This window comes from Coregonus lavaretus (genome assembly GCF_964263955.1).
Source record: "Coregonus lavaretus genome assembly, chromosome: 27".
Taxonomy (NCBI): domain Eukaryota; kingdom Metazoa; phylum Chordata; class Actinopteri; order Salmoniformes; family Salmonidae; genus Coregonus; species Coregonus lavaretus.
In genome coordinates this window covers 28,919,763-28,937,754 of record NC_140014.1, presented here as the reverse complement: position 1 = coordinate 28,937,754, position 17,992 = coordinate 28,919,763, and the positions used below count along the sequence as shown (strand labels likewise).

Here is a 17,992-nt window from a genome sequence, read left to right as displayed (position 1 = left end):
TTTAGAGTGGTACATATCTTTGTTGCTAGGCAAGAACTTAATTGGTTCCTATCATGGGGTTTTGGTGTATTTGAGACATAGGAATGTTCATGCTATTTTCATCTGATCTGACATTTGGTTGAATTCCTCAATCCTAACTAGTCCAAGGAGGTAATGATTTAACAGGGACTGAAACCAGAGTGTTATCCTGTGTATCCCTCCTCAGGCATATTATCAGAACAGAGTCAGGGTTGAACAGAATTGAAGATGGTACCTTTTAACAGTCATGGGTTTTCAAGCTATTGGTTCTGAGATGGCACTCATTAGACAATATGCAATTGATAATCGCATAGCATTGGATGCTATTACAGTAGATAAAGGGGGAATGTATGCGATTACAGGGGGAGATGCATGTTGTACATGCTTGCCATCAGAATAGGAAGGTATTGGGAATTTAACTAAAGCTATGGGAAATATTAGAGACATACAGGAAGGTATTAAGAATATAGATGTATCAGTCAATATTAATGTAAGGAGGGAAAGTACTAATTATTCATTTATATCATCTTATTCAAGTGTAGAGTCCATTGATAATGTTGATTGAGGAATGGGGAATGTTAAGTTGGAACTGTATAACGCGCCCCAAGTGACCAGAGAAAAGCTTGGGGTTCCTCTGAATGAACATGGGTGAAGAAGACTGACGTTATTTTTATTGAGATATATTCATCTGACTATATTATAATCTCCATGTAATTTAGAGAATGTCATGTTTCATTGTATTTGTGTGGATGATGTCATGATGTTAAGAATGTATTTATATGTATGTTTTTCTTGGTAGCATGTCTAAGAGGATGGGTATATTTGTAAATGATGTATACAAGGGTGTCATTTAAGAAATAGGGATGGTCTATGTGGGATTTTGTCCTTATATATCAGTAAGGTTTTGACTACATAGATTTTTAGCATGAATATATAGTAGTTCATCGTGTATCTATCTTTTACTCAGACTGAGTCCATAGCAGGTTTGAGATGTTTGATTGTGCATGAGACAGGTGACTGAGAATGTATACCTTTGTTGATTAAATATATTGAGAATCTGGTTGGATTAAGGTATAGAAGGTAGAGGGGAATGAATTCTCAGTTATCTGGCATAGTTTAGTCTCTAAATCATCTATCTATATTACTGATTGGAGAATATTTTATTTTATATGAAGTTATGTGAATTGTTGGGGTTAAGTAAATGTTATATCTGAGGAATGTTACTTACCACAAAGAGAACAAAATGAAAGATTGTTATGATGTCTTTTCATGGTGTTGTGGGAACAAGGTTACATTTATTAGATAAGTGACTCTTGGTGCTGCAGGGTCTGAATAACAAGGATTCCAGTATGTCAAGGGAGCTTACTGTTGGTTTATCTTAGAATGATTGATAGATATAATATACTGACTTGGGTACAGTGTAATACCATCAAAGAAGGGAGTGCCAACTGATGGTTACCAGATGTTGTGGAAGCAATATGTAACCGGGACTATAAGAAGAGAGATATTTTCTTTGTCTAGTAGTTTGGATGACAAGAGGCAAAGCATGTGCCGTTTGTTAGACGAACCACGGTACCGTGTCTATTAAATATTTGTATGAACTCTCCATATAATTGTTTAAGTATATTCTTGCATCCTGAATTACTTGATACCCGAGAAACTCATCATAACACCCCCTCAAGTCATATTTGTTGCAGTCCGTTCAGCAGCCTGGGCTAAAAATAGCTGGTGTGAAATGAATAATAATAAGTGAAGATCTATATCATTGGTACAGATTTCACTGGGATAGTTCACTGGGTTACTTGCTTGCATAAGCCTCAGGTAACAAAGACAAGATATATCCCATGTTGCGTCTGCTTTATTTGTTGGATATTGTGGGTAGGATTGGGTAGCAAGTGGGTGTTCTTTAAAAAGGAAAGGAGATTCTGGTAGGTCCAGTACTATCCAAGAGATAAGAGGTCTTCGCCAAATTAGACCATAGCCTCTGTCTCTTTTCTCTCCACTTTTTGGCAACATTAGTCTTTACATTGCTAGGGCACAGTGACTGTTGACTTAGAACAGAACAGTCCCATTTACTCAGAACAGTATAAGCATAGAAAAAACAGCAAGGCACATTTTGAGACATCAAAAAAGCCCCCTTCTCTCTCACTCTCTCTCTGTATCTGCACATTCTAGCTGGGGCTGAAGCTCTCTTCCTTCCAACATTCTATCGTCCTCCCTCTCTTTGGCCAGAGCCAGTACAAAACCATTTAGTTTAATGTGCTCGTCTGCATATTCCAAATTTGTCAAGCTGGTGTTGCCCTCTTTCCTCTCGCTCCCTTCCTCCTCCTTCACCTCCTCCACGTTCTCCTCCCTCCTCTCCATCGCCTCGCAGGCCCTCCGCATATCGTCGGGAATGTTACTCTTCAGGTCACGGTTCTTGTGTCTCTTGGTTAGCTTGGTGAGGGAGCGGAAGCGTAGGTTGAAGAGGTTATCGTCCTCCGATGAGGCCTGCTGGGTCTGCTCGCTGCCTCTCCGCTGCTCATAACAAAGCTCCCCTGCCCCTCTCAACCTCAAGTTACTCAGCTTGGTGTCGATGCTCTCCTGGGAGGAGGTCTTGAAACGGCCCTGGTCCAGGCTGGCAAACACGGCCCTCTTCTCTGGGGAGAGCATGTCCAGGGAGTGGGTCCTCTGCTCCAGGCCCAGTTGCCTGCGCTCCATGCTGCGGATGGTGGCAGCCCGCTGCAACTTGTCGTGGATCTCCACACTCAGCCGCCGACGCGTCTCCCGGAATTCGGCTCGCATGTTGGTCTTCCACTCAGCGGCGTGGACCTTGAACTCCCCCACCTGCAATCACACAAAGATGGAGATAGAGTCATGACGCAGGAGGGTGGAGGGGGTGCTTTGGAAATCTAATTGGTTGGATCTTCTACAAATTCCCCCTCAGACAAAAGCAAGGCTCCTTCCATAGAAAGTAATCACAGTATCCATCCATACTGTATGTACAGATCAATAGCTCAGTAAGCTCACTATTCACTCATCAGCCCACCGGGCAAAAACTGGTTGAATCAACGTTGTTTTCACGTCACTTCAGCAACAAAAAATGTATGTGACGTTGAATCAACATGGAAAACTGATTGTATTTGAATAAAGTAAATCAACGTAAGGGAATTTCATATTTTTTTCACAACTTTTAACCTAAATCCAATGACATGGTGAAATTTTTGGTTGAATTCACGTTAGTTGACAACTCAACCAAATGTTAATCAAAACTAGACGTTGAACTGACGTCTGTGCCCAGTGGGTAATGACTGGATCTCTAACCACTTCTCTTACACAGCTGTCTGTCTGTCTGTCTGTCTGTCTGTCTGTCTGTCTGTCTGTCTGTCTGTCTGTCTGTCTGTCTGTCTCAGGGGCATCAACGAGGCATAATAACAAAACAGACATGGAAGGAAGGCGGGGGAGGGAAAGAGTGACCTTTTAGTTTCCACTGCTTTAGATAATGTAATGACAGGCACTGTAATTGAATGAGCAGTACCCACCTCCTCTTTGGTCTTTTTGGAAAGCACTCTGAGCCAGTCTCCGATCATGCTCAGGACCGCAGCGAAGTAGGCCAGGCCCACCAGGATCCAGAACCAGACCAGGGGCTTGTACCACTTCATGTACTCGATCTTCCGATCCCCACCTGGGACAACAGCGGAAGAGTTGTTACATTGGATGCCAAATACTGGATTATCTACGTATATACATAGATGCCTGCTACTGCCAAATTATTGTCAACAATAAAGCCAGATTAATAGGACCAGGGAGGCAGAAAGGTTCAGTTTGACAAACACACAGTTTGTAATTGGGTTCTGAATTATTTTGGATTAGTCTTGCTCTAATATTCCTCTAGATAAAATTGTCTCAATTATAATTACCGGCAGTCAATTATAGCATCATTATTCAAGGGATTATCAATGCAATGCAGACACAACAAAACACAAGTACATTACACCTTGGGTTGTTGGAGACTCCATTAGCTAATTTCATAGAGATAATCGAATTTCACTTTACGTGGATTGAATGCAAATGTAAGAGAAGAGAAGTGAGTAGGAGAGCTGAAAATGGTGAGTAGCAACGGAAGACTAAACAAATGTTTATCTAAAGACACAGTACATAAACCTGTTACAACACTATCATACCTGCCACATAGTCCCCAATGCCAATCGTCGTTAGCGTGATGACGACAAAGTAGATGGCATCCAGAGTCGTCCATCCCTCGATGTGTTTGAAAATGACCGCCGGGATGCTGACGAAGACTATGCACCCGGCCAGGATGAAGAGTATGGTGGAGGTGACTCTGATTTTGGTCTGGCTTATCTGTTTCTGTTTTTGCTTGACAAAAATGACATTGGTCAGAGGTGAACGGTAAGTCAACAAGAACTCAAAAGATAAACTGTTTACTAAATACAATCACTACATTTCTAGCTGAAAGACACAGTAGGCTTGAAGATAATTAGTTTAGTCAATGGCCCTATGCATCAATATACCCATTAGCTAAACCACTCCAGAGACCAAAGGGAAAAGCTTCCAAAACCACCCTCCATTGATCCAGTAGGAAAAGCCTAATTCCCAAGTTCCCCCTTTGTCACAGAAACTCAACCCCCCTGGGGCTTTCAGTAGTGAAGAGGGGCTCAGCTCTGTGCTTATCTCCTGTCTGACCAGTGGCCGTATGTATCAAGCATCTCAGAGTAGGAGTGCTGATTTAGGATCAGTTTGAGCTTTTAGATCACAATAAATATGATTATATGGACAGGGATCAGTACTCCTACTCTGAGACACTTGATACATACAATCTGCTCACAGAATCTCAATCAGGTCCTGGCCCTCTACCTTCTCTGCCTCCACACTCCATCAAACACCTCTGCCCTCACTACAAAGAGCACATCATAATCTCAGCCTCAGCTAGCCTGACTCATGTGTTGACTCCTTGGAGGGGGAACAATAGTTCAAATCCATTCACTGAGCCTGGCCTAATACCTGGACAACAGACCTATAGCCTTTACAGGGATACTGTATCAAAGGCATCGTGCCGTTTACAGTGAATAGGGTCATTATGGGGTGGAGGTAACATGCTTGGTTTTCACTGTGGGAAGCATATTGCCTCTTTAGAGTCAATGGAACATTTTATGTTATTATAGGTGCTATTATAGTTACTGCTCAGTTACATAGCAGGCGCCAAATACTCATTTTCAAATACCCTTTTCTTCACCAAATAAGTCATCAAACATGGTGTGTCTAAATCAATTCATAACAGTCTGATCGAAAGTTTCTTATAGTTAACTTGAAACACCTCTTAAAGCATCATGTGCTCATATGCAGTTCCAGTACATCCCATGTACACAATCCCAAATTCTCAAGAAATCCAACTTACCTTGTATATCTTCTCCACCCTCAAGATGCTCTTGACAAATATGGTCCCCAGTTGGTCTCCGATGCCAGCCAGGAGGAACCCAAACAACGGGATGCCAAATAAGGCGTACAGGATGCAGAAGATCTTCCCTCCCTCTGTGCTGGGCGCTATGTTCCCATAACCTGTCACAGTGGTGTTTTGTTATGTAAGGCATGTGTTATATTCCAGGAGTTGGAGGTTAGAGGTAAATAAGCAGCAAGAGAGGAAATAATCAGGTTGGACTCAGAGAAACATGACATTAATTACAACTTGCAGTGAATGGAGAGATTGAACAGGGCGGGGATGACTAGGGCACAGCTTAATCTGAACCAGCACGGTGGGATGTGTGTCCCTATCCACAGTGAGAGAAGCAGTGTAATTGTGTAAACAGATTAAATGGTATTCATATGTTCTGCTAAAAACACACCCTAGTGACACTGTTCCTTCCCACCTCCCAATAGAAAGCTATTATCATCAGTAAATGATGTACTGTGAAGACACGCTGTGAGACTTTATTATTATAATTTGTTTATTTTATTTTTCTCCCCAATTTCGATCGTCTCATCGCTGAAACTCCCCAACAGGCTGGGGAGGCGAAGATCTAGTCATGTGTCCTTCAAAACATGACCCGCCAAACCTCGCTTCTTAACACCCGCCCACTTAACCCGGAAGCCAGCCGCACCAATGTGTCGGAGGAAACACTGTTCACCTGATGACCGAGGTCAGCCTGCAGACGCCCGGCCCGCCACAAGGAGTCGCTAGAGCGCAATGTGCCAAATAAAGCCTCCCTGGCCAAACCCTCCCCTAACCCGGATGATGCTGGGCCAATTGTGCGCTGCCGTATGGGACTCCCGATCACGGCCGGTTGTGATACAGCCCCAGATCGTACCAGGGTCTGTAGTAACGCCTCTAGCATTGCGATACAGTGCCTTAGACTGCTGCGTCACTCGGGAGCCCCACGCTGTGAGACTTGAACAGTAAACACGCACACACACACATTAGCATGAAGTACATCCTGTGAATCATGCTTTATTTTTCCAGTCTTTCTTTTATCGATTTCCCTGCTAGCTATGATAAATAGCACACATTACATTACAGTTGTGTAACGTTGAGACACAGCACCTGTAGGTTACCTCATAGCCTACACGTCAAAGTAGACCAGTGACATTGCTTTATTCTACTCAGTTAATCAGAGGAGTGAGTCATGAGTTAATAGGTTGGTGGTGGGGGTTACCTATTGTTGTGATCACGGTCCCAGCGAAGAAGAAGGCACTTCCCAGGTCCCAGTGACTGGAGTTGTAAGATGTGTCTCCGATCGGACTGACGCCTGCACTAACAGCGTCTATGGCATGCTGGGAAAGAGAAAGAGAGAAACAGACAGTGTCATGCCTGCTTCCGCTCCCCCTCCTTGACGCTCGAGGGCACCAGGCTGCCCACCATTACGCACACCTGTCACCATCGTTACGCGCATCAGTGCTTCATTGGAATCACCTGAACTTCATCACTGCTTGGTTACCTACATTACCGTTCAAAAGTTTGGGGTCACATAGAAATGTCCTTGTTTTCCATGAAAACATACATGAAATTAGTTTGAATAGGAAATGTAGTCATTGACACGGTTAGAAATAATGATTTTTAATTGAAATAATAATTGTGTCCTTCAAACTTTTCTTTCGTCAAAGAATCCTCCATTTGCAGCAATTACAGCCTTGTAGACCTTTGGCATTCTAGTTGTCAATTTGTTGAGGTAGCCTGAAGAGATTTCACCCCATGCTTCCTGAAGCACCTCCCACAAGTTGGATTTGCTTGATGGGTACTTCTTACGGTCAAGCTGCTCCCACAACAGCTCAATAGGGTTGAGATCCGGTGACTGTGCTGGCCACCTTACATTATAGACAGAATACCAGCTGACTGCTTCTTCCCTAAATAGTTCTTGCATAGTTTGGAGCTGTGCTTTGGGTCATTGTCCTGTTGTAGGAGGAAATTGGCTCCAATCAAGCGCCATACACATGGTATGGCATGGCGTTGCAAAATGGAGTGATAGCCTTCCTTCTTCAAGATCCCTTTTACCCTGTACAAATCTCCCACATTACCACCACCAAAGCACCCCCAGACCATCACATTGCCTCCACCATGCTTGACAGATGGCATCAAGCACTCCTCCAGCATCTTTTCATTTGGTCTGCGTCTCACAAATATTATTCTTTATGATCCAAACACCTCAAACTTCGATTCGTCTGTCCATAACACTTTTTTTCCAATCTTCCTCTGTCCAGTGTCTGTGTACTTTTGCCCATCTTAATCTTTTATTTTTATTGGCCAGTCTGAGATATGGCTTTTTCTTTGCAACTCTGCCTAAAAAGTCAGCATCCCGGAGTCGCCTCTTCACTGTTGACGTTGAGACTGGTGTTTTGCGGGTACTATTTAATGAAACTGCCAGTTGAGGACCTGTGAGGCGTCTGTTTCTCAAACTAGACACTCTAATGTATTTGTCCTCTTGCTCAGTTGTGCACTGGGGCCTCCCACTCCTCTTTCTATTCTGGTTAGAGCCAGTTTGCGCTGTTCTGTGAAGGGAGTAGTACACAGCGTTGTACGAGATCTTCAGTTTCTTGGCAATTTCTCGCATGGAATAGCCTTCATTTCTCAGAACAAGAATAGACTGACGAGTTTCAGAAGAAAGTTATTTGTTTCTGGCCATTTTGAGCCTGTAAACGAACCCACAATTGCTGATGCTCCAGATACTCAACTAGTCTCGAGAAGGCCAGTTTTATTGCTTCTTTAATCAGCACAACAGTTTTCAGCTGTGCTAACATAATTGCAAAAGGGTTTTCTAATGATCAATTAGCCTTTTAAAATGATCAACTTGGATTAGCAAACACAACGTGCCATTGGAACACAGGACTGATGGTTGCTGATAATGGGCCTCTGTACACCTATGTAGATATTCCATAAAAAAATCAGCCGTTTCCAGCTACAATAGCCATTTACAACATTAACAATGTCTACACTGTATTTCTGATCAATTTGATGTTATTTTATTGGACCAAAAATTAGCTTTTCTTTCGAAAACAAGGACATTTCTAAGAGACCCCAAACTTTTGAATGGTAGTGTATATCTTTCTGTTCCTCAGTTTGATCCTGGTGTCTGCATTGATGTTGTTTTGTTTCTCTCGTCCAGACGCTGTTCTTGCTTTGTTTCATGTGTATTTATTATAAATCCTCACCCTGTACTTGCTTCCTGTCTCCCAGTGTCTGTCGTTACCAAATGCAGACACCCCAATTGGAAGAATCAGGGAGTTTCTTTAGTTTTTTTCTGTTGGTGACGTCGGGTCCGGGTGCCGCTGCCGAAGCAACCGAGGACGCCTCAGCCGGTTCGTCAGGCTCCCACGCCTCAGCCGGCAGGCTCCCACGCCTCAGCCGGCTCATCAGACTCCCACACCTCAGCCGTCTCGTCAGGCTCCCACGCCTCAGCCGGCTCGTCAGGCTCCCACGCCTCAGCCGGCTCATCAGGCTCCCACACCTCAGCCGGCTCTTCAGGCTCCCACACCTCAGCCGTTTCGTCAGGCTCCCACACCTCAGCCGGCTCTTCAGGCTCCCACACCTCAGCCGTCTCGTCAGGCTCCCACACCTCAGCCGTCTCGTCAGGCTCCCACGCCTCGGCCGGCTCGTCAGGCTCCCATGCCTCAGCCGGCTCATCAGGCTCCCACACCTCAGCCATCTCATCAGGCTCCCACGCCTCGGACGGCTCATCAGGTTTCCACGGCTCTGCCGGCCCGTCAAGCTCCCACGCCTCGGCCAGCCCGTCAGGCTCCTACGCCTCGGCCGGCTCGTCCAGCTCCCATGCCTCGGCCAACCCGTCAGACTTGCCCAGGTGGGACGCCAGGTGGCGTCCCTAGAGGGGGGGGTGTACTATCACGCCTGCTACCGCTCCCCCTCGAGCGCATCAGCGCTTCATTGGACTCACCTGAACTTCATCACTGCTTGGTTACCTCCCCTATATCTGTCTGTTCCTCAGTTTGATCCCCATGTCTGCATTGATGTTGTTTTGTTTCCCCTGTCCAGACGCTGTCCGTGTTTTGTTCCATGTCTTTTATTTATTAAATGATCACCCTGTACTTGCTTCCCGTCTCCCAGCATCTGTCGAACCGAGATTTTTACAGACAGAGCATAGAGTGAGTTATCTTAACTGGTACATAGCATACAGTTCAATGTGTAGTTTATCTACTTAAACATACAAATGAAGAACAAAATTAACCCAGAACCAAACACAGTTGGTTGATATTAATGGAATAACCTGTTGTCTTTCAACACATGCTAGACAGTAAAGAGGACAGTACCATGCCACCCCAAGCCCTCAGCTGATGTAAAGACAAAACCGTAGGCCTAACACGTGTCTGACTGCATTTGAATTGCCACTATAAACTCACCGTGGCGTAAACGTCCGCCCTGTGTGTGCCATACAAACCATGGGTTATTTAATGCATGTGAGAGCAGATGACTGATGATGGTCCCGACTGTGACTATCTCTTCAGATGAACTTGGAAGGTCACCAGTGGCGGAAGGACAGAGGGAGTGACGGGAGGGAGCGAGTGATGGGAGGGAGCGAGGGAAGGAGGGATGGACGGATGGAGGGGGGATGCGGTGAGGAGTGAGGCAGGACAGGGTGTGGTGATGATCAGTGTTCTCCAGAGTCCAGATGGTTAGCTGTGTGCTTGTGATGTGCAAGGCATGCAGCAGCAGGGGTCCGAACTGGCCAGGTGTGTGAGATTCAGAGTCAGCTAATCTAAAGGGTTGGGTAACCACTGTTAGGGTACATCCCTAAGGATCTGGTAGGGAGGGATCACTTCCTTTGTAATGATTACTATCAGGACATTATGGGCTTTGTTTTCACTGAGTGTTGAATGAAAGACGGTTGCATGCCAAACAGCTGATTAGTCCATAATATCTTGTGTAGTGTGTACATAAACAAAGGAACGAACATTGAGGTATCACAGTCAATACTCACACCATACAACTCCATTCTTAGCACATCCTTACATGAATGGCAACTTCTTCTACTGCAAAGACTGTTAAAATGTCTGTTGGTTTGTTGTGTGTGTGTTTGTTCCACTTGCTTTGGTATTTCCTCCTACACTCAGCGAACGTCCGTGGAGACCGTCACCTACCGGAATACTTTTATCTCTTTTATCTCTTATTAAGTCTCTTCTGCTTTTTTATCGTCGGCTCCTCCTCCGAGGCATGGCATTAACATTAGAGAACTGCAGTCACATATTGCCTCACACTCTCTCCTTAATCTGTACTGTAGTCTCCAAAAAATAAGTACAATATCACATTTTTCTCCATTCAGATTCAGATCTCAAGACCAAAAGCGACAACTGCATTTTCTCCTAGCATCTCTGAATGTGTCATGGTCAGATTTGCGCAATGCAGCCTCATTAGGGATAAGCGACTCTAACACTGGGGTTCAGACTCACCAGCAGGTGATTGTTACTGCATCTGCATGGCTCCTCTCCACTGTGAATAACGATACAGGAGCTGATCCCTACTAACCAGGATTTGATCATTTCCATTGCACTGATGATCACGTGACTAGTGACGCAACGCACTTCCGGATTGTCGGCGTACTGCTGTACTGTTTTTTGCTACTAGCCCACCTGCCAAACTTTTTCACTTTTTACTCTTAATAACCATTTAATCAAACTCTGTATTTAACAAGTTTACCAAGGTCTTAGTTTTTTCCTCACAATACTTTTTTAATTCAACAGCCATGTCTTTGTGAGACGCAGAGTAGGTGAACGGATGATCTCTGTATGTGTGATTCCCACCGTGAAGCATGGAGGAGGAGGTGTGATGGTGTGGGGGTGCTTTGCTGGTGACATTGTCAGTGATTTATTTAGAATTCAAGGCACACTTACCCAGCATGGCTACCACAGCATTCTGCAGTGATATGCCATCCCATCTGGTTTGCGCTTAGTGGGACTATCATTTGTTTTTCAACAGAGGGTAGTGCGTACGGCCCAGTACATCACTGGGGCAAAGCTTCCTGCCATCCAGGACCTCTATACCAGGCGGTGTCAGAGGAAGGCCCTCAAAATTGTCAAAGACTCCAGCCACCCTAGTCATAGACTGTTCTCTCTGCAACCGCACGGCAAGCGGTACCGGAGTGCCAAGTCTAGGTCCAAAAGACTTCTCAACAGCTTCTACCCCCAAGCCATAAGACTCCTGAACAGCTAATCATGGCTACCCGGACTATTTGCACTGCCCCCCCACCCCATCCTTTTTACGCTGCTGCTACTCTGTTAAGTATTTATGCATAGTCACTTTAACTCTACCCACATGTACATATTACCTCAACTACCTCAACTAGCCGGTGCCCCCGCACATTGACTCTGCAACGGTACCCCCCTGTATATATAGCCTCCCTACTGTCACTTTATTTTACTTCTGCTCTTTTTTTTCTCAACACTTTATTTTATTTATATATTTTTTTATTCTTACTTTTTTTGTTTAAAATAAATGCACTGTTGGTTAAGGGCTGTAAGTAAGCATTTCACTGTAATGTCTGCACCTGTTGTATTCGGCGCATGTGACCAATACAATTTGATTTGATTTGATTTGATTTGACAAAGACCCAAAACACACCTCCAGGCTGTGTAAGGGCTATTTGAACAAGAAGGAGAGTGATGGAGTGCTGCATCAGATGACCTGGCGTCCACAACCCCCCGACCTCACTACATGATTCCATATGTGTTATTTCATAGTTTTGATGTCTTCACTATTATTCTACAATGTAGAAAATAGTCAAAAAATTAAGAAAAACCCTGGAATGAGTAGGTGTGTCCAAACTTTTTACTGGTACTGTATATCTTTCAACTATGCTGTGATATTTAAAATGTAATGTTTAAAATACAACTTGAATCTATCTAAATCGAACAGAATCCACAGATTGCGAGTTGAAGATAAATACTTTTACTAAGAGTATTAGTCTATTAGTAATTGACTGACCAGGTCTCTCCAGAACTCCCAACAATGCTATTTCTATGGTCAATTTTAGATTCATGTTATGCTTTTTCAACCTGAGACCAGAAACAGGCTACCTGAGGGCAATACCAAAACAAATGGTCTATTGATTCTGTATCCTCACAACAAAATCTGCAGAGCTGTGATGATTGTATGCCCCAAATATTAAACATTTTGTTGGTGGCAAGAATTCTGTACAATAATTTTAGCTGAAAAGCCAGAAGTCTTGAATCTTGGGTTGTTTTATATATCAACTCATACACCCTGTACCATGGAATCGGTACAACAAAAATCTCTATTTTGCCATCTGTACGGCACAGCTGTCAACATCCTGGTCGTCAAACAAAACTGGTACTATTTATGCTATTTTTATTCCTCCGCCAGTTTTGATCCTTTATATTGGACAGACAGACCAGTTCCCTACCTCCTCCCACTGCCACCTGCCTCCTCCATTTTTGGGGTAATGCTGTAATCAATTGTTTGTAATCTTGGATTGAGCAGACCTTCCCATCCAATTCTGATTACTCCATGAAAGACATAACTATACCATTCCAATTTACAATCTCATTAAAAACAAAATACAGTTTTCCATAAATACAGGTATTTTATCAACCAGCACATTTGAGTTCAGCTATAATATTTGTTGAAAATGGGTTTAATCAATTGCGTATTTTGCTAATCAAATTAACAAATGACTAGTGCCACAAAGAGGTAGTGACTGCAACTTCACCAAGGTCATTGTAATGTCGCAGGAGTGTGTTTGTGCATGCCTGCAGAAGGAACATCTTGAGAAGCTGGTAATACAACCCATTATAGTTGTGCAGTAAATTACAGCTTTTCCACCCGGTAAAGACAGCTTATAGGGCAAATAATATACTTACTTACTATAAAAACCAACTGCCTTTGGACAGTATAACACTCAGAAGCTCTATTTTCGAGCTAAAAGCTGATATGAAAAACAACAGGTCTTGATTGGAGTGGATGACACCATGAAGTTACATTGTGCCACACACACTGAGTCATACCAACCCTACCAATTAGGCCCAACGTCCCGGTGGGCACACAGTGGGTGGGCAGCTGAAACACTCCAGAGACACACATACACGCACACACACTCTGTTCTCAAAAGTGCCATTTCGTAGCTGACTCCCCCGTCAAACAGTTTGACAACAGTGAGTCACCCATTAGGATGAAAGATGGCTGAATGACAGGCTTGACACAGCACTAATGGCCACGATATAGAACCTGTTAGGGGAACAGATAAGTCCCAGACATTTTGATGGAGTGCTTGTTTTAAAAGCGCACACCCCACGGGCCATCTCTCAAGTGAGTACAGTTACTGCTTTTGCTGTAACCTCCTTTAGCTGGGCTTTGGAATATGGTTTGATCTCTCAAATGAAGGCTAATATACATATATGGGTTGTTATAAATGAAAGAAGCTGGACAAACAGCAACATATCAATGGTTGGTCGCTCTCAACATCAATTAAAGAGTGACTTAAACTGAACATTATCCAATTCACTGTTTTATACAGTGGAGGCTGTTGAGGGGACGACGGCTCATAATAATGGCTGGATGTTAGGCCTACTGCTGCTAGGTAGCTCTCTCTCTGCTCTCCCCCTCCCCTCTGTCTGTCCTTGATTGCAGGAGTGAAGTCTGGTGTGCGGGAGTCAGGGTTCCAGCTGCAGCTCATTCACCATAATCACCTCAGCCTTTAAGACCCGGTCAAACTTTCCACTCATCGTCAGATCATAGTCAAGACGACCATGTTAGTCTCGCTTCCGACTCAACCTGTTTGTTTTCGCTCTTTGTGTTTTTGGCCTGTTCTATTTACTTTTCTCCTGTGCCACAGATTATGGGAACCTGACTTCTGCCTCCGCTTCACTCCTGCCACCACCATCCTGCTCCCCACTACCGGACCTCCCTTTTGGACTCACCACGGACACTAGGACATTACGGTACCACACCTGCCCTGACCTGGATCTGTTACCCTCCCTGTAACCTGGACTTGCTCTTCCCCTATTATTGGAAACCTGGACTTTTTGAACATTGTAAATAAACCTGTTAAACCTTCTCTGGCTTGGTGTACTCACAATCAGGTTGGATAATCGGATTCGGGAGCGCCGCCGGGAGAGGAGTGTTAGTTCCAAGCAACTGGTCTGTCGTCAACAAACTCCTTCCCGCATCTTCCCTACAGCGAAAGCCGAGTCTTCCCGAGTCGATACGAGGAGCACTGAACCCGAAGCCATGGAGGTGGGTCGTGCACGGTTGTCCTCAGAGGAGCGTGCACGTCGTATTCAGGCTCGGGTCTGCCTGTATTGTGGAGAAGCTGGTCATTTCGTTCCTTCCTGCCCAGTTCGTCCGGGAAAAGGGCCGGCTCATCATTATTGGGAGAAGTTTTGGTGAGCCGAGCAGCGGATTCTTCCTCTTCTCCCCGCATTCTGCTCCAGGCATCCCTCCAGTGGCAGTCCCAGAATTTCTCGGTTAGTGCGCTGGTTGACTCTGGTGCCGATGAAAGCTTTTTGGATCGAGAGTTGGCTCAACAAATGGAGTTAGAGACTGTTCCTATGGACTGTCCGCTGCAGGCTAAGGGTCTAAATGGACAATTGTTGACCCGTATTACTCATCAGACTGTTCCTGTTTGTCTCAGAGTGTCGGGTAATCATCAGGAGAACATTCAATTCCATATAATTGACTGCCCACAGACCCCCCTGGTCCTTGGTATCCCCTGGCTCATAAGACACAATCCACACATTGATTGGGTGACCGGTAGAATTGTTTCATGGAGCACATTTTGTCATGTGAATTGTTTGTGTTCTGCTCAGACCCCTGCCAGCACTGTGCCTCAACCTCCACTGGAGTCCATGGATCTTTCTGCTGTCCCTGACGTGTATCATGACCTGGCATCCGTTTTCTGCAAACACAGAGCTACTTCTCTTCCTCCTCACCGGCCTTACGACTGCGCCATTGACCTCCAGCCAGGAGCCCCTCTCCCCAGCAGTCGCCTGTACAATCTCTCCCGCCCGGAGACGGAGGCTATGGAGAACTACATTCGGGACTCCTTGGCGTCAGGTATTATTCGTCCTTCCTCGTCACCTGTAGGAGCGGGATTCTTTTTTGTTGCTAAGAAGGATAAGACCCTCAGACCCTGTATTGATTTCCGTGGACTTAACAACATCACCATTAAGAACAAATATTCTCTGCCTTTAATTAACTCTGCTTTTCCCCTCCTTCATGGTGCAACTATCTTCACTAAACTGGATCTACGAAATGCGTATCACCTGGTGCGCATTCGTAAAGGTGATGAATGGAAGACTGCCTTCAACACACCTTTGGGACATTTTGAGTACCTGGTTATGCCTTTTGGGTTGTCCAATGCCCCTGCCGTTTTTCAGGCACTAGTCAATGATGTCCTTCGGGACATGTTGAATCGGTTTGTTTTTGTCTATCTGGATGATATCCTGATTTTTTTCAGAGTCCTCCCAGGAACACGAACTGCATGTGCGCCAGGTGTTGCAAAGGTTGTTGGAGAACAAACTGTTTGTGAAGATGGAGAAATGTGAATTTCATGTGTCTGAGACCTCTTTTTTGGGTTACATAATAGCTCAGGGGGAGTTGCGGATGGACCCAGCTAAGATCTCTGCTGTCACGGACTGGCCAGCTCCCTCCACCCGCAAACAACTTCAACGATTCCTGGGGTTTGCGAACTTCTACAGGAGGTTCATCAAGGACTACAGCCGCATTAAGGCGCCACTCACCGCTCTCACCTCCATCGCACGACCGTTCGCTTGGAATGAAGGTGCCGAAGCAGCGTTTGAAGAACTGAAACATCGCTTCGCCTCGGCTCCCATTCTGATGCAGCCGGACCCCGACCGCCAGTTTGTCGTGGAGGTGGATGCATCCGACACTGGGGTAGGTGCGGTGTTGTCACAACGTTCACCGGAAGATAACAAACTGCATCCCTGTGCTTTCCTTTCACGGAAACTTTCTCAGGCAGAGAGGAATTATGATGTTGGCAATCGTGAACTGCTCGCCGTGAAGCTGGCTCTCGAAGAGTGGCGGCATTGGCTGGAGGGGGCGGAACAACCCTTCATCGTTTGGACGGATCATAAGAATCTGGCATACATCCAGTCAGCGAAGCAGCTCAACCCCCGTCAAGCCAGGTGGGCACTATTTTTTGGTAGATTAAATTTTTCTCTGTCTTACCGTCCTGGGTCACGCAACGTCAAACCTGACGCCCTGTCTCGTGTTTTTTCTGCTGTTGATACTGGTAGTAACCCTGAACCCATCTTGCCTCCTACCTGTAGTATTGCGGCCATTACATGTGACATCGAAGGGGTTGTTAGACAGGCTCAACATCATCAAGCTGACCCTGGGAGCGGTCCTCCTAACCGGTTGTTTGTCCCTGAGTCTGTTCGCTCCCAGGTACTTCAGTGGGCTCACTCGTCTCCCCTTACCTGTCACCCTGGAGTTACTCGGACCCTTGACTTTGTGCGACGGAAGTTCTGGTGGCCCAGGATGGAGGCGGACACTCGAGCCTTCATTGCTGCTTGTACGGTATGTGCACGTAGTAAGAACTCCACCCAGGCCAGCGCTGGTCATCTAAGACCTCTGCCAATACCCAGCCGGCCCTGGTCCCACATTGCCTTGGATTTTGTCACTGGACTTCCCCCCTCGTCTGGAAAGACTGTCATTCTTACTGTTATTGATCGTTTTTTCTAAGTTTGCTAATTTTTTGGCCCTACCTAAACTGCCCACTGCCAGAGAAACGGCTGATATTTTGGTTGAACATGTGTTCCGCTCTCATGGTCTACTCACGGATATTGTCTCTGACAGGGGTCCCCAGTTTGTCTCCCAGGTTTGGAAGGCTTTCTGTAAAGCTTTGGGCATTACATCCAGCCTGTCCTCTGGATATCACCCCCAGATCACCACCAATGGGCAAGCCGAGAGAGCGAACCAGGAGATGGAGACCGCTCTCCGCTGTGTCACAGGGTCTAACCCTGGGTCGTGGAGCTCCATGCTCCCCTGGGTGGAATATGCTCATAACACCTTGACTAATGCTTCCTCTGGTTTGTCTCCCTTTCTGTGTGCTCTGGGTTATCAACCTCCCCTGTTCCCTTCTCAAGAGAGGGAACTGGCGGTACCCTCGGTGCAGTCCCACATGCGCCGCTGCTTCAAGGTCTGGAGGAAGGCCAGGGTAGCTCTGTCCCGAGCTTCGGCGTACATGCAGAGGCAAGCCAACCGTCACCGGTCCCAGGCTCCCGGTTACTCTCCTGGTCAAGAGGTATGGCTTAAGTCACGTGACCTTCCGTTGAAAGTGGAGTCTAAGAAGATGGCGCCTCGTTTTATAGGACCGTTCAAGATACTGTCTATTGTTAACCCCTGCGCGGTTAAGCTACAGCTTCCTGCCTCCCTACGGGTTCATTCCACCTTTCATGTTTCCCAGATTAAGCCTGTGTCGGTTAGCCCTCTGTGCCCGCCCTCTCGTCCCCCTCCTCCGCCCAGGATCGTGGGTGGGGGTCCGGTCTACACTGTCCGGCG

General features: G+C 45.7%; 1 protein-coding gene across 1 annotated transcript in view; it reads right to left on the bottom strand.

Moving 5' to 3' along the window:
• Positions 1–2,163: 2,163 nt before the first annotated feature.
• The window catches only part of LOC311102683 (potassium channel subfamily K member 10-like), a gene marked incomplete at both ends in the record, with an annotated part of 36,309 nt that continues 20,480 nt past the window's right edge, over positions 2,164–17,992 (bottom strand). Inside the window, 5 exons of the mRNA XM_084144054.1 lie at positions 2,164–2,844; positions 3,540–3,682; positions 4,182–4,374; positions 5,414–5,574; positions 6,666–6,783. Of these exons, the coding sequence (XP_084000180.1) occupies positions 2,164–2,844; positions 3,540–3,682; positions 4,182–4,374; positions 5,414–5,574; positions 6,666–6,783 (1,296 nt within the window). The remainder of the gene's footprint in view (positions 2,845–3,539; positions 3,683–4,181; positions 4,375–5,413; positions 5,575–6,665; positions 6,784–17,992) is intronic.